General features: G+C 44.5%; 1 protein-coding gene across 1 annotated transcript in view; it reads right to left on the reverse strand.

Moving 5' to 3' along the window:
• CARD19 (caspase recruitment domain family member 19) overlaps nt 1-3,591 on the reverse strand; it is a 100,431-nt gene extending 96,840 nt beyond the window's left edge. Inside the window, exon 1 of the mRNA XM_068253637.1 lies at nt 3,509-3,591. Coding sequence (XP_068109738.1) covers nt 3,509-3,551 — 43 coding nt within the window. The 5' untranslated portion in view covers nt 3,552-3,591. The remainder of the gene's footprint in view (nt 1-3,508) is intronic.
• Nucleotides 3,592-25,662: the final 22,071 nt, after the last annotated feature.

A 25,662-nucleotide genomic window follows, 5' to 3' on the forward strand; every position in this document is an offset into this window, starting at 1 on the left:
CTCACACCCAAGCTAAGGGATTCTGTATCATTGCTGTGTTATCATTTAGTCCAGTTCCAGGGTGTTGTGACCAAGGACCACACACTGAAGTTTAGGAACACTGTGCCATTACTGTGTTATACTCTAGACTAGTTCCAGGGTTTCAAGACCAAGGAACTCACACCCCAGTCTAGGATTTTGTTATACTTATATGTTATGACCATTTGCTCTATCGACCTTTCTCTTGCCTTCTGATCCGGTACCTCTGCATATCTGCCTACCTGTTGCCAGACCCTGCCTGTACCTGGTTACCGAATCAGTCTCTCTCTCTGTACCTAATCTGCTCGTGTGTTGCCAACCTGGCCTGCCCGACCACTCAAGCTGTCACTCTCCCTGAGTGCTCAGTCTATCTGTACTAGCAGTAACACCATTCCACCAGGTGTCAGCTGCATCCAGGACTCCTGCTCCTCAGAGAGTCCAGCCTGTTAGCAGCCAGCGGTCTCTTCCTCTGGCTGCAGTACAGTTTACCATCTGATCCCTGGTTACTAGGTCCTCGCTATCTAGGAGATAGTTTCTGCATTGCCCAGGGCCACCTGCCCCTCAGGTGGCTCTTGGCCGAGACGTTTATATCTCCCGCTCCTCGGGAGATAGCCTTCAGTTCATCTAGTACTTTACTCATTTGGTGTCCAGAGGTTAGTCATACTTGTATTATTGGTGATTCTGCAGATCATCCATAATCAAGTATACATCTGTATTGTTGATGATTCTGCAGATCATCATCAATCAAATTCTCTCTGTGTGCTGACACCAATCGTTACACAGCCTCCCTGCTTGCTGCACACTTTTTTGGCAGTTGGACAGAGAGAAAACCCTGAGAATTCCCCATGAGCAAATGGGCTAGTCCAAAACCTGTCTGTTCTGTCAGATACCAACTACTTACTGTAAGTGACAAAAACATAGGAGAAAAGTAATTTATGGTTCACAGAGGAAAAAGAAAAAGTATAGTGCGGCACTCCTATTCAAAATATGCAGTGGAAGGAATGAAAAGCAAAAAACTCTCACCACCTCTGTCTTGATCCTTGCTGTCAATAACATTGAGGACGTGTGCTCAGTCATGTCACAGAGAAAGGAAAAGTAAATTTTTGGATTAGTACAAGAAAAAACGTGCACCTTCCGTCCTTTGATGTGCGTGTTCATTTTCAGCAGTGACATTCCATCACATCGGATCTCTTACATAAGTCTTCTAATCACATGACCCATGCATAGCGGTGGTGGTGGAGGAGGTAAGTGGCGGGTGAGGATGGCGGAGAGCGACGGCCGTTTCGTGTCACAAAGACACTTGGTCACGCTGCGTACCAGCGTGACTAAGTGTCTTTGTGACACGAAACTGCCGTCGCTCTCCGCCATCCTCACCCGCCACCCACCTCCTCCACCACCACCGCTATGCATGGGTCATGTGATTAGAAGACTTATGTAAGAGATCCGATGTGATGGAATGTCACTGCTGAAAATAAACACGCACATCAAAGGACGGAAGGTGCACGTTTTTTCTTCTATTAAACCAAAGAAAAGTAATTTATGGCTCATTTTACTCTGGAAGAAAAATACTTCTTATCTGTATAGGTTTACATATATTCTAATTTTTAATATTTTTGCGACAGTGGTCCTGCAAGTTTAATGCAAGTAAATATTTTAAATAATAGCATAGCCAACTCAAAGGCCCTGGGCACTTATCCGTATGCTTTAGCTTTTTGGCTAAGTTCACAGTGGGGTGCTGCAGTGTGTTGCATCAGACAATGTAATCGTATTGCTAATGTGATGCAATTATATTGTACTGGCACGTTCACATTAATGCGTTAGTGTGGTGCGACAGAACCAAATGCCATTACGCGATGCATGCAGCGCCGTACAGCATTACGTGTGCATTAATGGTTGCAATGAAAACCTGTCACTGAAGGACTACAAGGTGCATTGGTGGTAAAAGGCCACATAACTGCTACTGTTTTATATGAAGGTATTTTAATTGTACAATCTTACCAAATCTATGTAGTGAAGGGTTAAGTGAGTGAATATACCTTGAATGGATACTTGAGTAGTCCCTCATATTACATAGAAGTGGTAAGTTTGTACAATCAAGATTGTATTATTCGTGACTTTACATAACATTAGATGAATACACACATCCTATGGCGCTTTTCCACTTATGAAATGTGATTCAATTGTGTTTGTTTATATTTTCTACTAAAACAATTCCACTGTGATCCGTCAGGTGAACGGTACAATTGCTGTGTGTATGCTTTTTGAATTGAGAAAAGAAAACAAGCTTGAAAATATTTTTAATTGCAGAACAGCGGTATGATTCCTATGCGATTTTATCACGAGAAATGCAACAGGACTGCGTCTGCGCTTAATCAGGGGCGTAACAATAGCCCCTGCAAGGGATGCATTGCAGGGGGTCCTTAGGGGAGAAGCCTGAGGGGGGCCCCTGGCTCTGAGGCCCTCCAGGGCCATTTTTAGGGGCAGAAGGGCGCACAGCGCAGGAAGGGGAAGCAGCAGGCACAAACAGCAGCGGGAGGAGCCCAGACCCCTCCCCCCCCCTCTCACCTCGGGCTACCATCAGCGCTCCCCTCTCCAGCAACTACAGCTGAGGAGGCCCCATCCAAAGTTTAGCAGGGGGGCCCAGTGATTTCTAGTTAGGCCCCTGCGCTTGATACAAAAAGGCACCACAAACCGACTGTACTAATGCATACCTCCCAACTTTTTGAGATGATAAAGAGGGACATTTAAGCCACGCCCCTGCCAAACCCCTGACCACGCCCCATCACACCCCTAGTCACGCATACCAAAAAGATTCCATAAGAAAAATATGTTGTTTTATAATTCAAACCACACTGGTCCTTTCTATCCTGGTTCATTTTCCTTCATATTAACATTTTAAAATTAGTAATATATCAATTTAAAGGATGGGAATAAAGTTTAGAGTCAAACAAACACATATTTTAGTAGAGAAATATACATATATTTACATAGAAAGAGGGACAAAGTCCTGAAAGAGGGGCACATGAGGAGGAAAGAGGGACAGAGGGACAGGGCTCCCAAAGAGGGACTTTCCCTCTGAAAGAGGAACAGTTGGGAGCTATGCTAATGGAAACATTGCAACGCTGTTTCAGTTTTCGATGGAAATTGGATCCCAAAATGCTTTTAGTGGAAAAAGGCACACAGTTGACTAGTTCTTCTGAGCAGAAACAAATGACCAAAATCCATGAATGTCAGTTTAAACCAATGATATTGAGTCACATCATGCAACGTTGTAACCAACAGTGCGTGTTATCTGTCCCTGCTTCATAAAAGCAGCACACAGCTGAGTGCATCACTTCAAACACGTCTGTGTAATAAAAGCAGTACTCAGGCTCAAGGCTGACACCTTTAAACTTTCCTATACCCCGAAACGGATGTTGCAGTACCTCGTAGCATTCCAGCCTTCTCCCCATGTTCCAGCTGCAGTGACCCTCCTATAAAATGTACTCACATGTGCGGTATCTGGAGAGCATGCTTCTCTTCTCTATATACATCAGCTCATTTTACGGAATCGGATTACCAAATCCAAATTTGATCCAAGGAGTAAAGTGAAACCTTATCCTCCGTAGGTCAGAGTAAGATGTGTGTAATACATACTGTGTCCAGCAGAGGGCTCTTAGGAGGGATAGCGCCAGGCATGTATGGAATCCTGTGTGGATTGGAATCCGGGGCTGCTTCTTTTCACAGTCTCTGACCACGTGGCTACATAAATCACTTTTTCCAAGAAGTTTTCATGTAACAGTAACATCTTATTATGTGTTCTTGCGCAGAGTGATTATGAAGTAATGAAACGCAGCGTCGTACAGCCAATGCCAGCAGTATATACGAGAAGTATTTAGGATAGAGCTAGATTTATTTCTAAAGCAAATGTATGTTAGTGTATCAACGTCACAGAAATAGAACTGGTTATTGCTTCCCATAGTATTGTCTCTAGGATAGTCAATCCCTTTTCACAATCAAAACTGATGCGAAGTTCGGTTCTTTTCAATGATCCGGATGATTCAAATCGGATCATTGAAAAGATCCGGATCTTTGAACCGAATCTCGGATCATTTTACTACGGAAGCATTAGGGGGTGAAATGAATAGCAGGACAGGTCTTTCGCTGCAGTGGGCAGAGAAGGGGAGGGGGGTGGACACGCAGAGAAAGGGAGAAGATGGACAGAGGGCAGGGAGTGGACAGAGAAGGGACGAGCAGAGAGCAGAAATGTTTGTTTGCACACAATACCCACATGTTGCAATCATATGCTTTACATATATTTCACCTATATGTTCATCTGTATACTTTGAATGCAAACGTCGCACAGTGAAAGAAAGCATTCCCAGAAGTGAAGCGCAGCTGTTTAGGGCCGAGGCATAGGCTGGAGAGGCTCCAGCCTCAGGGCGCAGTGTAAGAGGGGGCGCAGAATTCATTCAGCTGTCATTCCTAATTGTGTTTGAAGCAGAAAGAAATAAGAAAAGGGGATACATGACAGTGACTGCAAGCCAGATAACTACATATTAAGGTGTTGGGGAGGTTGTGGGCCCTGGGGCGCCTCTTAGTCTAATAGCAATCAGTGTGTGATGGCTGGGGTGGCAGGGATGGAGGGGCGCACTTTGGTGTCTCAGCCTTGGGTGCTGGAGGACCTTGTCCCGACTCTGAGTCTGGGAGGATCATATTGCCCTGCAATCACAGTGCCTGCAAAGTTACTGAGCTGTGCAGAGCTGAGCCAAAAGCTTCCAATGTGTTCACTGTGCACAACTACAGAACAGACAGCCTATAATGAGCAGCACATTTCAGCCAGTATGTGTGCTCTACACATATCTGGCAGTGGCACACATGTCCCCTCTCTCTCATCTACTAGTGATGGGTCGTTCGCGAACGAGCCGGCTCTAAGAGCCGGCTCTTTGCTGCGAACAACAAGAGCCGGTTCTCAGTTTCAAAAGAGCCGATGCCTCAGCCGCCCCACACAGCCCTGCTTTGGTCTGTAATAAAGGGCGCTGAGCAGGGACGGCGCCAGGGGGGTGCAAGGGGGTGCTCGAGCACCCCCTAGAATTGTCCATGCACCCCCAAAGCACCCCCTGGAGTGAACTGACTTCAGGCGTCTAAAAGACGCCAAGTCAGTTCACACAGCGGCAGCACGGAGCAGCAGGCAGGGCTACGGTAAGATGGCCGCCCAGAGCCCTGCTCTGCAGACTTCGGGCGGCCATTTTCCCGTAGCCCTGCTCTCTGCATGCAGGCAGGAAGTCTCGTCGTGACGTCGGGAAGAGGATCGTGGGCGCGCGGGCGCTGCGCGCCCCAAGGAGGTCGGGACAGGAGGTCGGGAAAGAAGGTCTTCGGCTGTAGGTGAGTAAATGGGTTTTTCTTTTCTTTTTCAGGTGGTGCTTATTGGGGTCATATCTGCTACGGATTGTGCATATTGGGGTCATATCTGCTACCGATTGTGCATATTGGGGTCATATCTGCTACCGATTGTGCATATTGGGGTCATATCTGCTACCGATTGTGCATATTGGGGTCATATCTGCTACCGATTGTGCATATTGGGGTCATATCTGCTACCGATTGTGCATATTGGGGTCATTTCTGCTACCGATTGTGCATATTGGGGTCATTTCTGCTACCGATTGTGCATATTGGGGTCATTTCTGCTACCGATTGTGCATATTGGGGTCATTTCTGCTACCGATTGTGCATATTGGGGTCATATCTGCTACCGATTGTGCATATTGGGGTCATATCTGCTACCGATTGTGCATATTGGGGCCATATCTGCTACCGATTGTGCATATTGGGGCCATATCTGCTACCGATTGTGCATATTGGGGCCATATCTGCTACCGATTGTGCATATTGGGGTCATTGGATGTGTTTTTTGTTAAAATCTGCTCACATTACGTGTATTTTCTTTAGAAAACCTGCACAATTATGTGAATTTTCTGGGGAAAGGGTCACCAAAACTTGGGCCCTCTGTCTTTGCGTTGCACTTTTAAAGGGAACCCGAGGTGAGAATAATATTGAGGCTGCCATATTTATCTCCTTTTAAGTAATACCAGCTGCCTGGCTGCCATGTTGGTCCTCTGCCTCTAATTCTTTCAACCATAGACCCTGAACAAGCATGCAGCAGGTCAGGGGTTTCTGACAATATTGTCAGAACTGACAAGATTAGCTGCATGCTTGTTTCTGGTGTAATTCAGTTCACTACTACAGCCAAATAGATCAGCAGGGCTGCCAGGCAACTAGAATTGTTTAAAAGGAAATAAATATGGCAACCGCCATATCACTCTCACCCTGGGTTCACTTTAAATTACAGTTAGCCCCGCCCTCATCCGGTCATGACCACGCCCATTTTTTCGCCGCGGCTGTAGCCACACCCATTTTTTGCTGCAGGTCGTCAGCTCCCCCAGAAATTGGTCCAGCACCTGCATAGCACCCCCTAAAAAAATTTCCTGGAGCCGCCACTGGCGCTGAGGCATGCTGGGAGATGTAGTCCTCCTCTCGCAGCTTGTAGGAGTGTATGGGGCGGTGCAGAGCAGTAGCAGGAGGGATTGCACCAGTCAGAGGAGCAGTCTGGAGTTGTCAAGGAGATGGGGGCGGGGCTTTTACTCCGATTCTGAGTGGTGTCTAGTGATATTTAATGAAGAGCCGATTGAGAGCCATAAGAGCCGGCTCTTTAATGGGAGCCGATTCAGAAGAGCCGATTCTCTGAGAAGAGCCGGAATTCCCATCACTATCATCTACCTGCTGTCCCTGCAAGGCTGCCTCCCCTTCAACAGAGCGATCCATCTCTGCTCTGCTTCCAGGACCCCGCTGCCCGCTGAGAGGGGGCGTGTCACTCCTGGCCCCGCCCCTTTTACAATCCGAATCACTCATTTTGATGATTCGGATGATTCGACTCACAAAATAGATTCAGATCCGAATCGTTCATGATCCGGACAACACTAATCAAAACCCTCTGCCCCACTTACTGCATCATACTTGTCAGTAAAGCATATAGAATTCTTGTTGCCAAAGTGTAATGCAATAGGGCTAGGCTAGTATTAGAAACAGTACAGTAGTTTCTAATAACAATGGATCCCTCAAAGTTATCAGTGACAGACCATTGTTAGCAGACACCCCTACCTCACCTCTTGGGACATACCTCTCTCCCCTATGTGGAAATCCCTCCAGTGACAGATCCCTCAATGACAGACTCCTAGTGCTCAGTGACATATCCCAACAGGCTGACCTTCTAGTGATGGACTCTCAGTTTTCAGTGACAGAACCCTTTTGACAGGTCCCTGAGGGACCTTTTCCACTACAACGTTTGCGATTGCTTAATCGCAATACCGCAAACTGCTAGTGATTTTAAAAGCGCTACGGTTTGCTTTTTAACATAGGAATCGCGGTAGGTAATTTCCACTACCGCGATTCATTTTTTACTTAATCGCGATTGCTCCGCGGAACGATTTTTGCCGCGATTTTGCTATGCAGTGCATAGCATAGCAAAATCGCAATCGTTGAGAAATCGCCGGGAATTTTTTTCCTTTTGCTGAATCACAATCGCTAGCGTTCAGCGTGAACGCTAGTGATTGCTAGTGGAAAAGGGCCCTGAGTGATCAGTGATTGAAACTCTCACTGACAAGCCTCCAGTGACAAATCTCCAAGTAAGGGCCATTGCACACCAAAAACCTCTAGCAGATCCGCAAAACGCTAAAGGTTTTTGAAGCAGATTTTCCAAGCGATTCTAGGCATGTTTAGAGAGATTTTCTACACATGCTTAGCGGTTTTTGGAGCGTTTTTGTGTAGCAGATTTCATATAATGTTACAGTAAAGCTGTTACTGAACAGCTTCTGTAACAAAAACGCCTGGAAAACTGCTCTGATCTAGAGTTTTTCAGAGTGGTTTTCCACTTTCCTATACTTAACATTGAGGCAGAAACGCCTCAGAAATCTCAAAAATGCTGCAGCCCCTGAGTTTGCGTTTGTGGAAAAAACGAATCTCTCTGGTGTGCACCAGCCCATTGAAATACATTACTCAAGCAGTTTTCAAACTGCTAGCATTTTCGAAAACGCTCACGAACCGCCCTGGTGTGCACCAGCCTTAAAGAGACTCTGTAACAAATTTTTGAGCCTTATTTCTTCTGTCCTATAAGTTCCATTTACTGTTCTAATGTGGTCTGTCTTACTGCAGCCTTTCCTACTTGCACTGTTTCTGTAATAAATCTTATCTTCTTTCCTCTGTCCTGTCTGTCCGGCTGAGGCTGGAATGTGTGGAATGTGCAGCACTGCTTGTCATTAGCAGAAGCTTTACACCCCCCCCCCCCCCCCAAGCTCTGCATGAGTCACACAGTAAAGGTGGCCATACACTGGTCGATTTGCCATCAGATTCGACCAACAGATAGATCCCTCTCTGATTGAATCTGATCAGAGAGGGATCGTATGGCCACCTTTACTGCAAACAGATTGTGAACCGATTTCAGCCTGAAACTGTTGACAATCTGTGGAGGTGGTGGTGCTGCCGCCGCTCCCCCGCATACATTACATTGCGTCGGTCGTCGGGCATTCGAACGCCGCTATCGACGCACTCCCGACCCTCCAGCGACTGAGAAAAATCTTCCGCACGGATGGGTCGACGGGAATCGACGGGAACGATCGTTCTGTTAGCGGAGTGCGCAGCGATTTCACAGCCGTTTCGATCACTGTGATCGAAACGACTGTATATCGGTGGCAAAATCGTTAGGTGTATGGGCCCCTTAAGCTAGTTCTCAGCCTATGATACTCTGGTTAGAAGCCAGTCTTTTGTTTGGAAACACTGCCTAAAACTGTTAATTACAAACCAGGATTGCAGCAGGGAGTGGCAGAAACAGCACAGAGGGGCACAGGAGAACATAAGGAATATAATGGTATGCTTTTTATTGTAAGAATTTTAGAGTACAGATTCTCTTTAACACATTACCCAGTGCTCTGTGACAAATGCTCACAGGTGTGCGCACACACACATATGCACACACTGAAAAATCCCTCAGTAATATACTCCCTTTTCCAGTGGTCAGTGATAAACCTCAAAGGGCAGGTAGACAGGCTGAGGTACCCAAGTGACAGACCTACAAGTGATAAATTCCCTATTGCCTTCATCACATCATGGCTAGTCTGCCATGTACCTAAAATGTATAACCCCCAAAAGTCAGGGTTTTTGTTTTACACTTTCCTCTAACTACAGAGTAGTAGAGGCAGTACATAACTACCCACCCACTCTCAGTCCTTATACAGGGTGTATACTGTGATTTATACTGTGATTTAAGCACATCCATGCATCTGTCGTATACAATGTAAAGTATGCTATGGCAATAATATGGCAATCCCCTTTTACTCTCTGTTCTGTGCTCTCCCCCCTTCCCCCACGGCACTGTTCTGTGCTCCTCCAGCCTTCGTGTATAGAAGGTAGAGTGACAGTCAACCCCCCCTAAAGGCCCCCACCGGCAGCCGACGCTGTTCTGTGGTCCCCCCGGGTGAGTCAACTCAGCGCTGCTAATGCTGCGCCCTTGCTCTGCATTGTACATACGGAAGCGGGGGGACACCAGAACAGAGTCGGCTGTGGGTGGGGGCCTTGGGGGAGGGGGTGGCGGCTGCCACTCTACATAATATACGCGGAGGCCAGGGGAGTACAGAACAGCACCACAGTACTGCATGCCCACCTTTGAGCACAGGGCACCTGTAGGCTCGTGCCTAGTGCTAAATCCATCCCTCTGGCTAGACTATTGCAATGCCCTCTATGCAGGCCTTTCAAATAAAGACTTATACCGCCTGCAGCTAGTATACATTGCTGATTCAAGCAAACCTGCCATTGCCACATAACACCAATTTTTTGCTCACTACACTGGTTACCCATAAAATAGAGAATTCTTTTCAAAATTGGCATGCTAACATTCAAATCCCAACACAACCCAGGCCCTGGGTACCTGAACGATTTGTTGCAACTATGTCATACCTCCCACAACCTCAGATCATAAGGATCCAATAACTTGGCCATTCCTGGAGTCAAACTAAAAACCTTTGGAGCCAGAACCTTCTGTCATACTGCCCCTACCCTTTGGAATGCCTTGCCAAATCAAGACAGCTTCAACCCTGGACACTTTTAAATCAAAACTGAAAAGCCACCTGTTTAGTCTGGCATTTATGATCGCATAAATGTTTCCCCTGTACACATCACTATATACTGATCTGAGACAAGCTTATGCGCTTTGGGTCCTACGAGAGAAATTCACTTTACAAACGTTGTGTTGTTGTAGTGCCCGATAACCCATCAACAAGAGTACATGGCGTCTCGGCGCCAGTCAGTTAGGCGCAGGGAGAGCAGAATGACGGCTCTCCCTGCTGCCACTAAACTCGGGGGTGGTATTAAATACTATTCCCCCTCCGAGTTGTCGCAATTCGGAGGCAGATGTAATTCTGTGTGAAAGTGTGGTTGTACAAACTAAGGCTAAATGGAAACTTCAGTTTTCTCTACTCTGTTACATCCATCTTCCAAACCAAACTGGTGTAAAATATTTTTTGTGAAGTCTTAACTATTTACTAAATAAATGGATAACACCATAGACAGAGTAATGAAAGGCATCCCTCAAGTAAGTCAGACACCTTTAAAGCGGGTCCGAGATGAAAAACTAACTATAACAAGTAACTTGTCTATATATGTTATCTAAAGTTTAGATAGTTTAAACAGCAAATCTATCTGCAAACCGCTTCAACAGTGTATGAATATTTATTCCTGTGATACAATGAGGGCAGCCATGTTCTGTTAGTCACATTGTCACAGGCTGAGAGCTGGAGATGCTATCAGCTTACCTGTGAGTAAATTCAATTCCCTCTCCTCCTCCCCTCTGCCTCTGAAATCAGTGGCTAGTAACACCTCCCCCTCCCCCTGCCTAGACTGAGCCCCTCTTAGCTCTTGCTACTGTCTGAAAATGCCAAGGCACTGTGAAAAGCTGTGGGCGAGGTTTATTTAGTTTATAGGGAATTAGAGTATTAAAACAAAACAAAAAAAGTATTTAGCTTGAGGAATGCCCTATAAACTATATGAAAGGAACACAATTATGCAATGAGTAAAAGTTTATCTCGGATCCACTTTAAGGCCTAGTGCACACCAGAGCGGTTCGGCTGCAGTTTGCGATCCGCTTGTGGGTGCGGATCTGCTAGGGTAATGTATTTCAATGGGCTGGTGCACACCAGTGCGGGAGGCGTTTTGCAGAAACGCATACTCCCGGGCTGCTGCAGATTTTGGATTGCGGAGGCGTTTCTGCCTCAATGTTAAGTATAGGAAAACCGCAAACCGCTCTGAAAAACGGCACTTCAGAGCGGTTTGCCAGGCGTTTTTTGTTACAGTAGCTGTTCAGTAACAGCTTTACTGTAACAATACATGAAATCTACTACACCAAAACCGCTACACAAAACCGCAAAACGCTAGCTGAAACGCTGCAGAAAAATAAGAAAAAGCGTTTCAAAATCTGCTAGCATTTTGCGGATCTGCTAGCGTTTTTTGGTGTGCACCAGGCCTTAAAGTAAAGAAACTTACTAAACAGACAACCTTATATATTTTGTGAGTTAAATTATATATATTATCAAATTGTATGGAAGTGGACTCATGAAGACAGGAACGTACAGATCTGCTGCCAGGACCCTACTAAGTCCTCTTGAGAGTACAAGCTATAATTAGCGGCAAGAAGGTTAAATTATGCCGCCCGATAAATAGCGGATGCAATAAATAGCGGGCGTCTAGTGCCCGCTATTTATTCGAGCTCCATAATTTAATCTCCTTGCTGCAAATTGCGGCTTCTACTATTGCCGCCTATGGCAGCAGGGAGTAGGTAGAGTCAGGGGGTTAGTGTTAAGGTGCGTACACACATGCGACTATAGTCGTTTGAAACGATCGTTCCCCGATCATTTCAAACGACGATCGTTTGAAAAAGAGCAGCCAACGACCATGAAGTCGAACAACGGATGAGCTAGATCGTTCAAAACGAACGATCTAGCTTGGCGGATTTTTCCCAACGACGATCGTTTGCAAAAGTAGTACATCGTTGGAAACGATCGTTCGTACTAGGCTTGACATGCGCATTTCACTATTTCTCCATGGAACTTTTCATTTTTATGCGCAGGCGCAATAGGTGCTTTTACGTTGTGTAACGTTCGTTCTAACGATGTGATGGTTACACACCTTTTACAACTAACTTTACTTAGGTCGTTCTTTCGTCAATTAAAAGTTCGTTCGTCGTTGACAACGAACGATCGTTGTCGCATGTGTGTACGTAGCATTAGACAGAGAGGGGACTATGCAGCGGGGCTGGAGGGGTTAGGTTTAGGCAGAGGGAGGGAGGGTTCAATGTGAGAGCAGAGCGGGCAGGAGGTTTGTATACATTAACCAGTCCCATATGATCGCGTCTCTTCACTTTCTTGTTAGTTTGAATGTGTCCAGCAGCCAGCCAATCACCATGCTGCTTCAGTCCCCACATGGTGATTGGCTGGCTGCAGGACTCTTGCAAACTAAGGTAAAGTATCAAAGATGCCGCTAATGACATCTTATTACTAAAGTTATTGCATGTTTCAGGGCATTTCTGAAACGGTAAATAACTTTAGTAGTAAGATGCCATTATCGGCATCACCCCGCTCCATTTTTGCGCAGCAGCTCTTTTGGCTGTACCTGGTTCATGAAGCCTCAGCAGTGCAACATGATGGAAAGCAGGAAGCATATGAATTACTGCTGCAGAGCAGAGCACACACCTGCAAGGATGGTGACATGCTGGCAGGAGGTGATCTCTTGGAAGCTAAAATGCATATTCTTGAATTATTATCCTGGCTGCCTTTGCTGTCTGTATATACTGTAGAAGTATACAGATACAGGTAGTCACTGCCCCTCTGCTGCCATCACCTGGTGCCCTCCACACCCCCGCACTCCCCCTAGTGACACCAGTGGTTCCTGGTAGTTAGAAACAGGCTTTCAAATTTTGTGAGGATCTGGGCAGATACAACTCAGGACAAATGGGTCTTAAATACTTTATTTAACCTGTTTCGGAAGACACTTATTGAAATCTATGCCCTGTTTGGAGGCTGTTCTTCCTCTGTAGATTTCACTCCCGCTGATTGCACCACTCTTTCCCCGCCGCAGCTCACTCGCCCTGCTGTCGGTAGGACAGCAGAGCTTCATGAGTCAGTCATTGGCTCCTGACCCTGTCATCAATGTGAGCCAATCTCATTGGCTCACATTGATGACAGGGTCAGGAGCCAATCTAATGGGCTCCTGACTGGCTCACAGAGCTCTGCCGTCATAGAGACGGCAGAGCAGGTGGCCTGAGGCGACGGGTGTGTGGCGTGGACAGCGGTAGCAGTGATTCACCGGTATGTGCTGGCTTTTGGCAAGCGGTCTCTGGCCCAGTAAGGACCAGAGACCGCTTGCCAAAAACCAGCACATACCGGTGAATCACCACTACCGCTGTCCACGCCACACACCCGTCGCCTCAGCCCACCTGCTAGTACTGAAGAGGTTAACTAAGGTTATGAGTAAGGGCATTTGAACTCAAAACATGTTAGCCAATTCTCTGCTGCTGTTGTAATAATAATAAAGAGGATTGCAATTAGCAAGGTTTGTGGATCTTAGGCCATTCTTGGACTTTGAGGTACAGTCCTGTGCTAGGCATATGCATTTTTATATACAGTGGCTTGCAAAAGTATTCGGCCCCCTTGAAGTTTTCCACATTTTGTCATATTACTGCCACAAACATGCATCAATTTTATTGGAATTCCACATGAAAGACCAACACAAAGTGGTGTACACATGAGAAGTGGAATGAAAATCATACAGGATTCCAAACATTTTTTACAAACAAATAACTGCAAAGTGGTGTGTGCATAAATATTCGGCCCGCTTTGGTCTGAGTGCAGTCAGTTGCCTATAGACATTGCCTGATGGGTGCTAATGACTAAATAAAGTGCACCTGTGTGTAATCTAATGTCAGTACAAATACAGCTGCTCTGTGAGGGCCTCAGAGGTGGTCTAAGAAAATATTGGGAGCAACAACACCGTGAAGTCCAAAGAACACACAAGACAGGTCAGGGATCAAGTTATTGAGAAATTTAAAGCAGGCTTAGGCTACAAAAAGATTTCCAAAGCCTTGAACATCCCACGGAGCACTGTTCAAGCGATCATTCAGAAATCGAAGGTGTATGGCACAACTCTAAACCTACCAAGACAAGGCCATCCACCTAAACTCATAGGCCAAACAAGGAGAGCGCTGATCAGAAATGCAGTGAAGAGGCCCATGATGACTCTGGACGAGCTGCAGAGATCTACAGCTGAGGTGGGAGACTCTGTCCATAGGACAACTATTAGTTATGCACTGTACAAAGTTGGCTCTTATGGAAGAGTGGCAAGAAGAAAGGCATTGTTAACAGAAAGCATAAGAAGTCCCATTTGCAGTTTGCCACAAGCCATGTGGGGAACACAGCAACCATGTGGAAGAAGGTGCTCTGGTCAGATGAGACCAAAATGGAACTTTTTGCCCAAAATGCAAAACGCTATGTAACACTGCACATCACTCTGAACACACCATCCCGACTGTCAAATATGGTGGTGGCAGCATCATGCTCGGGGGGTTCATCTCTTCAGCAGGGACAGGGAAGCTGGTCAGAGTTGATGGGAAGATGGATGGAGCCAAATACAGGGCAAACTTGGAAGAAAACCTCTTGGAGACTGCAAAAGACTTGAGACTGGGGCGGAGGTTTACCTTCCAGCAGGACAACGACCCTAAACATAAAGCCAGGGCAACAATGGAATGGTTTAAAACAAAACATATCCATGTGTTAGAATGGCCCAGTCAAAGTCCAGATCTGAATCCAATCGAGAATCTGTGGCAAGATCTGAAAACTGCTGTTCACAAACGCTGTCAATCTAATCTGACTGAGCTGGAGCTGTTTTGCAGAGAAGAATGGGCAAGGATTTCAGTCTCTAGATGTGCAAAGCTGGTAGAGACATACCCTAAAAGACTGGCAGCTGTAATTGCAGCAAAAGGTGGTTCTACAAAGCAGGGCCGGGCCGAGGCATAGGCTGAAGAGGCTCCAGCCTCAGGGCGCAGTGTAGGAGGGGGCGCACAATTCATTCAGCTGTCATTCCTAATTGTGTTTGAAGCAGAAAGAAATAAGAAAAGGGGATACATGGCAGTGACTGCAAGCCAGATAACTGGAGATTAAGGTGTTGGGGTGGTTGGGGGCCCTGGGGTCTAATAGCAATCAGTGTGTGACGGCTGGGGTGGCAGGGATGGAGGGGCGCACTTTGGTGTCTCAGCCTTGGGTGCTGGAGGACCTTGTCCCTGTTCTGCTACTAAGTATTGACCCAGGGGGCCGAATAATTACGCACACCCCACTTTGCAGTTATTGATTTGTAAAAAATGTTTGGAATGATGTATGATTTTCGATCCACTTCTCACACGTACACCACTTTGTATTGGTCTTTCACGTGGAATTCCAATAAAATTGATGCATGTTTGTGGCAGTAATGTGACAAAATGGGGAAAACTTCAAGGGGGCCAAATACTTTTGCAACCCACTGTAAATGTAGCATTGCTGATCTGTTCACATTTCCATGAACATTTTCCAAGATTTTTCTATAGCTGCTTGCTCATCAAGGTATTATCGTTATTTAAGTCATCTGACTCTCTTTGCTTAAGATAAACCTCGGATCAAAAGTACTAACCTAAGAAGAGGGAAGAATTTGGATCCTGTAGTGTAGAGGCTTCCCACGCTGTCTTCCATTCCACCATTGTCCCCCATAGACCCCACCCATAGAAATCCAAAAAGGCACTGGCTTAGCTAAGGAGCTCTGCACCCCAGTGCAAGTTTTACATGGGGTCCCCCCAAGCACTCTATACATAACAATTATTACGACCCACTAAAACCTGCCAAGGAGGCAAGGACAACCACAGTGTCAGAGGTGCAAGAAGGGGATGGGGAAAAGTGTGTTCATGATTACTGCTATTTACAGCATCTATAGAAGAGATTATTACCAGCACAGGACCAATAAAGAGCTAAAACTGCAGTTGAGGGAGGATCTTACAGGGCCCCTCTGGCCCAAGGGCCCAGATGCAGTCACAACCTCTGCAGCCCCTACTGCTACACCACTGCAAAAAGCTCTTGTCGTATTCTAAGCTTACTACTGCATTCCCCTTCCAGCATCAACACACAGAAGTACTACCCCTGCACAAGCACGACCCACGCAGTAAGCCAGAGCCACTCGTTGCATGAAGTGGAGCGTGGTTACGATATGAATGAGGGTTCCAGGCAGTGGCAGAGATCCAGAGGATGGCGCCAGATGCCTCTGGAGGATCCAAAGGCTTCTTTCTTCTTAGGTAAATATTTGATTTTTTTTTACCTGGGTTTCTCTTTTATCCAAACATATTCCATTACTACTGCCAGGCTTGTCTGGCTACTTGCTATAGGTCAGACTGTATGCTCATATGACTGACCTATAACCCAGCCCTAACACCTGCGTACACTCCTGCCTAACAACAAACTACACAACCATGCAGGTAGATGTAGCATACAACCTGGCACATAGCATTCACCAAACACAGCAAGTAATGCAGACACAGTATACTTGAACAGTCACCTGAGGCCTATGGACTGAGGCAATCCAGACAAAAGTGTAATTACAATACAGATCCGTAGTCAAAGAAGGCCGGGTTCAGGGCAGGCAGCGTTCTTGCAAGGTCCTTAAACAATCCGAGGTTGGCAACAGGAGATTCAGTAAGATGCAAGGTCAGGTACAAGTCGGGTCAATAACAGGTGATCAGAAGAAACGTAGTCAGGTACAATCTGGGTCGGCAACCAGGTATCAAATCTGCAAGAAGCTTGGTAAAGAGACAGACAGAAATCTGCAGCAAGACAAGGCACTTGGTGTGAGCGCAATCTCAGCTACAAGCCCAGCATAGGCTATCACGGGCGAAGACTGAGGGCGCTCACCTTTCTCTTATACTAGCACTAACCAATCAAAAACAACAGAATCCAAAACAACCAATCATTCTGCGGCATGTCAGCAAGTCAGCTGACACGGTGGTACGCATGCTGCTATTGTTTACAGCGGCGGAGCGAGTACTGAGGACTCGTCCGCTGCTTGGCCAATAGGAAGAGAGCGCCATGTGCTCCACTGACATCAGAGCTTTGCAATATGCGGCGAGATTTTACAGTACCCCTTCCCTTAGGAGTGGACTCCGGACACTCCAACCTGGGTTTTTCAGGATTTTTCTCATAAAACTCTCTTATAGCCAAATCAGCATGGACCTGCTTAGCAGGAACCCAAGATCATCTGGTCCATACCCTTTACAGTCAATTAAAAATTGCAAAGAATTTCTTACAATGTGAGAATCATTTTCTTAACCTGAAATTCTTGCTCACCTTCAACTTCCATGGGTGGAGGGGGTGGGTCCTTAACCCCTCTAATGGATCTGGGCAATTTGACCCTGTAAGTTACCTGGTTAATTTTTTCTATGACTGGGTGTGATGGGTAGAAAAACCCAAACTAAATCTCCAGGGCTAAATTCCTGTTCAACAGTTTAATGCATATCAGAGAATAATTTCCGGGTATTTACAGCATTCCTGATATTTTCCTCCACGTTTCCAAATTTAATCACACCTCGTGGACCACCCTTCCACCCTTCCAAAGGAAAATTGGAAATACCAGAAAGTGCATTGAATTTAGGATTATACCCATAAATATCCTGAAAAGGAGACATCTTGCTGGAACTGTTAACCTGATTGTTCATGGCGAATTCAGCAAATGGTAAAAACTGAACCCATTCTTCCTGACAATCTGAAAAAAACATCTCAAATACTGTTTCAATGACTGATTCATTCTCTCAGTTTGTCCATTAGATTCAGGATGAAACCCAGAAGGAAATGGCAAGGCAACCCCCCATTTTTCACAAAAAAACACGCCAAAACTGGAAAACAAATTGTACCCCTCTGTCAGAGACAATGTTTTCAGGTACACCATGTATTCTGAAAATATTCTCTTTAAAAATCTGAGCCAATTCTTTAGCTGAGGGTAGCTTAGGAAGAGGCACAAAATGTGATATTTTGCTAAATCTGTCTACCACTACCCAAATAACTGTTTTACCCTGAGAAACAGGAAGACTACCACAAAATCCATGGATATATGAGACCAAGGCATTTCAGGAACAGGCAAGGGCAATAGTGTACCCTGGGGAGCTGTACATGCCACTTTACTTCGTCACAGACAGAACATGATTTCACAAAAGTTTCCACATCTTTACTAAGAGAAGGCCACAAAAACTCTCGCCTGAGGAGCTCAATAGTTTTTTTTTTTTAACCCCAGGATGACCCACAGACTTATGTGCATGACGTCATTTGAATACTTGTTCACGCAATTTATCAGGAACAAACAGTTTCTCAGGAGGTTTATTCTTGGGTGCCTGATCTTGGACTCTGAGCAACTGGTTGGAAAGGTCAGGAGACAATTTACAAGCGGAAATGATACATTTCTTGGGAATTATGGAGTCAGGATCCATATTGTTACTTTCTTTCAAAAAACATCTGGACATGGCATCGGCCTTAATGTTTTTTTTTACCCAGGTTTATAGGTAACGTGGAAATTAAACCTAGAGAAAAATAATGCCCAACGGGCTTGCCATGAATTCAACCACTTGGCGTTTTCAATATACTCGAGATTCTTATGATCCATGTAAATTGTTACAGGATTTTTTGCACCTTCCAACCAATGTCTCCATTCCTCCAGAGCCAGTTTTATAGCCAACAATTCTCGGTTCCCAATGTCATCATTTCTTTCCGCAAAGCTCTGGCTCTGGGTCACAAAAACCTGTTTATTTTGGCAATGTTAATGGTGGCAATTTTGATGAACATAAATCGCAGCCATGGCCATTAGCAAAGTCTGAATCTCATGACATGTCTCATGCAGGTAGAAGGCATATTGTTGTACTTGCACTGCAATGTTTGGTTCCCTACATCTCTGCAAACCAGAGTTACGAGGGTGCAAAAGTGCTAAAATCCCCGATCGGGTTTCTTCGGGCCTCCTATTTCACTTTCCAAAATCTCACATTTGTTCAAAGGGCGATGGCTCAGCAGTGGCACATTTTCTAGCATTGTAGGGACTCTTAGGGGGATCATGACTGGTGAGTTTCGGGCCCCTTAGCCAAAGAGATCATAGCTTAGGGTCACAAAAACCTGTTTATTTTGCCAATGTTAATGGTGGCGATTCTGACAAACATAAATCGCAGCCATGGCCGTTAGCAAAGTCTGACTCTCACGACATGTCTCATGCAGGTAGAAGGCATATTGTTGTACTTGCACTCCAATGTTGGATTCCCTACATCTCTGCAAACCAAAGTAACGGGGGTGCAAAAGTGCTAAAATCCCCCATAGGGTTTCATTGGGGCCTAGGTTTTGAGGGTACAAAAGCGCAGGTTTGTTGCTAGGATGTAAGGGGCCTTTGCTATTAACTGCTAAAATCGGTGGGTGATAACCAAGCAGAGTTATAGGGGTGCAAAAGTGCTGAATTCTGCCATTGGCTTTTATTGGGCTCCCTATTTCACTTTCAGAAATCCCAAATCTTTTCAAAGGACGATGGCTCAGCAGTGGCACATTTTCTAGCATTATAGGGACTCTTAGGGGGCTCATGACTGGTGAGTTTCGGGCCCCTTGGCCAAAGAGGTCATAGCTTAGGGTCACAAAAACCTGTTTATTTTGCCAATGTTAATGGTAGCGATTCTGACAAACATAAATCGCAGCCATGGCCGTTAGCAAAGTCTGACTCTCACGACATGCCTCATGCAGGTAGAGGCATATTGTTGTACTTGCACTCTAATTTTGGGTTCCCTACATCTCTGCAAACCAAAGTTACGGGTGTGCAAAAGTGCTAAAATCCCCCAATCTGTATTGCATAAGCTAGAAACACGAAAATTGTTTGCTAAAACAAGAATTTTCGGCAAACAGTGTCAAGCAAAATGGGTGCTGGGGAATTCCCGTTCCCCGGAGGCCACCTCAGAGTGTCAGATTGAGCATTATTTCACATAAATAGGTAGGTCCAGGGGACCAGGGCACCTCCTGCTCTGGTCACCTGGACCCACCATCTATGTGAAAAATGGCTGGTTTCGCCACTCTAGTGTGGCCTCCAGCATTCCGGGATTTCCCAGTGGCCATTTTGATTGCATCACTGGTTGCCGAAATTTCTTGTTTCAAGGGCAACATTTTCGTGTTCATAGCCTCTGCTATACCGATGCAGAGGTTGACTGTGTCCATTCAGTGGTGGGAGTTCGTCGGTGTGGGAGGGAGGTGGGATGTTATAAGAGGATACTGGCGTGGGACCACTCCTGAGGATACTGGCGTGGGATTATTGCAAGGTAATTATTCCTGGTTAATTTAGAACAATAAAGGACTTTTTTCGTTGTCGTGTTTTTATTTCTTTTTTTAGCTCTGCTGAAATGGGTAAGGGGTACCGTGTACCCCTATACTCATTTCTCCTGGGAAGTAGGCGGCTTCCGGGGTCCGCTAGTTAAAGGGGAACCCCGGATGGCACCATGAACCCCCCAGGATGACGGCGGCCCCCACCTCCTCCTGGGGCCCCCAGAGGTGGGGAAGAGCCCCTTGCCCATGGATTGGACAAGGGCTCCGGGGGGAGGGGAAGGCTTGGTCGCCCCTCCCTCCCAAAGCCCCCCCATACCATGGACCATGCGGGCTGGTATAGCTCAGGGTGCGAAGCCCCAGTCAGCCGGGGCTCCGCATTCTGCCTATCCCAGCCTGCATGGGGGATGGGGTTAAGGAGGCTCAGGAGGGGACACCCCACGCTGTCTGTTTTCATGAAATGTATACAATATGTATACAGAACTCGGAATGCAGTAACCTGTACCATTATACAGTTTAAAAACTATTTTTCCTATGAAACTTTGAAATCAATTTGCTCAAAAACTAGAAGGTCTTTACACAATTTTTTTTTTTTATCATGTTCCTACTCATCTGCTTAAAGCGGACCCAAACCAAACATTTTTTTAATAAAAATATTTAGTTGCACCCCTCTGACACATACAAAGATAAACCTATGATCATTTCAGTGCATGCTTTTCACCCTTCTCTTTTTATAACTAGGGTTATACTGGGGGCAGCCATTAGCAATTCCTTGATTGCTGGACACCACCTACTCCACCAGTTTGCCGGATTTTGTCCCGGCAATTTGAAAGGAAGGGAGGGGTTCCTCCAATAAATGTAAAATATTTTATATTTGTCTTCATGCAGCTGAAAAAAGGCTGCTATTTATTATTATAATTTAGAAAATAGATTTTATTTCTGAAATCTTGTATTTTTAATTTGGGTCCACTTTAATATACATGCCAAATTTGGTGATGATAGCATGTACAGGGGCTTAACAATTAACCACAGAAATTGGCACTATTTAATTCAATAGAAATGCACTCGGAACATGAAAATTCGGAACACGAAATTCGGTTTCACATGCGGTACACGGAATTTCGTCGAAATCGGAATTCAGCTGTTCCGATCAGCCCTGCCTGTGGGATGCTATAAGCTTCAAACAGAAGTGAGCAATACAGGTGGGATTCTTGGTGCGGTCAACACCCATGACCACCAACCGCACGCTACAGCACAAGGCCACCCACCACTACTGTACTTCCCAAATTACATAGTTACATAGTTATTTGGGTTGAAAAAAGACATACGTCCATTGAGTTCAACCAGAGAACAAAGTACAACACCAGCCTGCTCCCTCACATATCCCTGGTAATGCAGAGGAAGGCAAAAAACCCTTACAAGGCATGGTCCAATTAGCTCCAACTAGCTCCAACGACTCCAGATGGCAATCAGATAAAATCCCAGGATCAACATCGCTGGGCATTACCTAGTAATTGTAGCCATTATTATTTATTATTATTTTAGTATTTATATAGCGCCGACATATTACGCAGCGCTGTACAGTGTATATATATATCTTGTCACTAACTGTCCCTCAAAGGAGCTCACAATCTAATCCCTACCATTGCCATATGTCTATATTATGTAGTGTAAGTACTGTAGTCTAGGGCCAATTTTTTTTTTTTTTTTTTTTTTAGGGGGAGCCAATTAACTTATCTGTATGTTTTTGGAATGTGGGAGGAAACCGGAGTGCCCGGAGGAAACCCACGCAGACACGGAGAGAACATACAAACTCTTTGCAGATAGTGCCCTGGCTGGGATTCGAACCAGGGACCCAGCGCTGCAAGGCGAGAGAGCTAACCACTACGCCACCGTGCTGCCCAAGCCATGGATGTCTTTCAACGCAAGGAAAGCATCTAAGCCCCCTTTTAATGCAGATATAGAATTTGCCATAACTACTTCCTGTGGCAATGCATTCCACATCTTAATCACTCTTACTGTCCTACATCAATGGCTAAAACGTTTTTCCTCCATGCACAGATCATGTACTCTAGTCCTTTGAGAAGGCCTAGGGGCAAAAAGCTTATCTGCCAAGTTTTTATATTGCCCTCTGATGTATTTATACATGTTAATTAGATCCCCTCTAAGGCGTCTTTTCTCTAGACTAAATAAACCCAGTTTATGTAACCTTTCTTAGTAAGTGAGACCTTCCATCTCTCATATTAATTTTGTTGCTCGTCTCTGCACCTGCTCTAAAACTGCAATATCTTTCCTGTAATGTGGTGCCCAGAACTGAATTCCATATTCCAGATGTGGCCTTACTAGAGAGTTAAACAGGGACAATATTATTCTGGCATCTTGAGTTTTTATTTCCCTTTTAATGCATCCCAAAATTGTATTAGCTTTAGCTGCAGCAGTTTGGCATTGAATACGATTATTTAACTTGTTGTCGTAGTACTCCTAAGTCCTTCTCCAAGTTTGATATCCCCAACTGTATCCCATTTATTTTGTATGGTGCTAGACCATTGGTACGACCAAAATGCATGACTTTACATTTTTCAACATTGTATGTGCCCATATAGCCATCCTATCCAGATCCTGTATGCAATATGCAAAAAACACAAGCAAAGGCAATGCTTACTCACCACCAATCAGCTCCTGCTAGTTAACTGGACTGTAGGGTAAAGCTAGTTACCAAATTTAAAGGCATAGTAAATGTCCAGACCTGCAGTGCCGAATCTAGCATGGACTAAATCAAATTACACTATCTCCTCTATACTACAAGGAGACCTTTCATTTCATTTAGGAATGTGGTAGCAGGGGTGGCATGACCAGCTAGTCTTCAGCCTCTACTACCACATTAATATGTGAAACTGAACTTATATGTCCACTTTCCTAAATACCATATTTGGCCTGTATGTTGTTACTAAACTTTTACCTCTGGAATATACATTTTATTACCACATCAAAAATTCTATTTAAAAAAATTATTTAGTAAAAAAATGAAAGCTAAAATATTGTATATAAAGTATGATTTATTCTGTGTACTCTGTAAAGACCTGTACATTTATTTGACACTATAGGAATATGAATGCAAGAAAAAATAATGAACAATAAATTATAATTTGGAGCAAAAAGTACAATAGATAAATCCATGAATGAAGTTTCTTTTTTTTTCCTCAAGAGAAAGAAGATAGATAGATAGATCGATCGATCGATCGATAGATAGATAGATTTTCATGTTGACTTTACACAGCAAGAATAATATTATAGTCTTTCACAGGCTTGTATGGGCAGGTACCTACTCCTTGTGTTTCTTATTTTGATGTAATTTACCATATGAACAACATGAACCAATATTGCTGATGTCTCAAACCAAACATCAACTAAGTAAGTAATTGTACTTGTATTGCTTAATGTTCTCATTGCACAGAGTTTTGAATATCTCATGTATTTATGCTCCCCAATATTTGTTTTGTACTATGTACATTGCTACAGAAGATGTTGGCGCTATTTAAATAATACGAAAACCAAAGGTCACAAGGACCAGCCCTATGGGTACTAAAAAAAAGCTGATAACTTTATTATCAAAGAAATATAAATGTATATAACTGCTCATAGAAGTAGATGTCGTACACCTCTGATAATAAAATTCATATACCATGGCGTGTTGGTTTACACTGCGCAATTGAAGCGTATATTACGGGGTGTCTTTGCTGATCCCCCACCACTCCGAATGTATCTGGAGTAGGGTGTAGCTAGCACCTATATAATCCCCAATAATGTATTAAAGTAAATGCTGTGATTTCTGATGGTATGTGCTACCAGCAGCGGATCACTTTTATTCACAGCGTTTGCCAATGAGACAAAAAAGGGGGTAGGCAAGGTGGACAGCTATAACAACTAGATGGGTGCTGTACACATATTTACAGTGCTCCTATAGATTTGACCGGTTTCACCAACAAGGCTTCTTCAGAAATAACATAGTGCAAAGTGCTATTTACAAAATATATACATATATACATATATACATATATACATATACACATCCCCCACCAGCTCTACAAATGGACAGAGTGTCCCCCTGCAACCCTCCAAATAGCCCAAGTCTATTTGGAGGGTTGCAGGAGGACACTGGTAGCACATACCATCAGGGGCTCGCTACACCCTACTCCAGCTACATTCGGAGTGGTGGGGGATCAGCAAAGACACCCCTTAATATATGCTTCAATTGTGCAGTGTGAACCAACATGACATGGTATATGAATTTTAATATCAGAGGTGTATGACATCTACTTCTCTGAGCAGTTATATACATTTATATTTCTTTGACAATAAAGTTATCAGCTTTTTTTGGTACCCATAGGGTTGGTCCTTGTAACCTTTGGTTTTTGTATTTATTATTCCCTGGTACCCATTCGGTGATTGGGTTGTTGCTATATAAATAATAACAGGCTATCGAAGGAGAAATTGATAAAACCTGGGTATAAGTGTCTTTTACAATTTAAACACTAGATGGCGACCATGATCTATGAAACATTTAAATTACTTTCCTTTTATTTAACAAGATATTCCTATTTCCTATTCCTGTACAAAAGATTATTGTTCATTTTGCAAAATTACATTTAAAAGCTGATCGCACATCTGCTTAATTATGGCCATTTTATCATATGACATAACAACAGGTGCTGTTCTGTTTTAACATAATTACCTAAATAATTTGTATTATAAATGTAATGCTTTGTGAAAAACCAGAATGAATGGGAATAACTGGGTATCTATGGCTGGTTCTGAAAGTACTGTTGTCCTTTACTGAGGTATCAAATATGGGACACAGTTTCTGCAAGTAAATGTAAAACACTGGAACAGAACATGTAGCTTTCACTCTGCAGTACTAGCTTGAACTGTCCGTAATTACAAAGTTGTCAGCAGAATGGACAAAACTGATCAACAAGTGTAAACTGATGTCATGGTAAAAGGGGCATAGCTAGAAATTATGGGGCCCTAGAGTAAAATTTTGGATGCCTGCCCCCGACACACACACATTTTAAGTAGCCAGAGGTGTTCTCCCCTTGATCCCCCTCCCCCCCCAGTATAAGATAGCTCCACAGTATAGTTACAATACCTGTATTGGAACCTCAAAGTGCTATGCTGTCAAAGAAATATCTTAAAGGATATCTGAGGTTGAGGGAAGATTGGATTTACT

This window comes from Hyperolius riggenbachi, chromosome 9, assembly GCF_040937935.1.
Source record: "Hyperolius riggenbachi isolate aHypRig1 chromosome 9, aHypRig1.pri, whole genome shotgun sequence".
NCBI lineage: Eukaryota > Metazoa > Chordata > Amphibia > Anura > Hyperoliidae > Hyperolius > Hyperolius riggenbachi.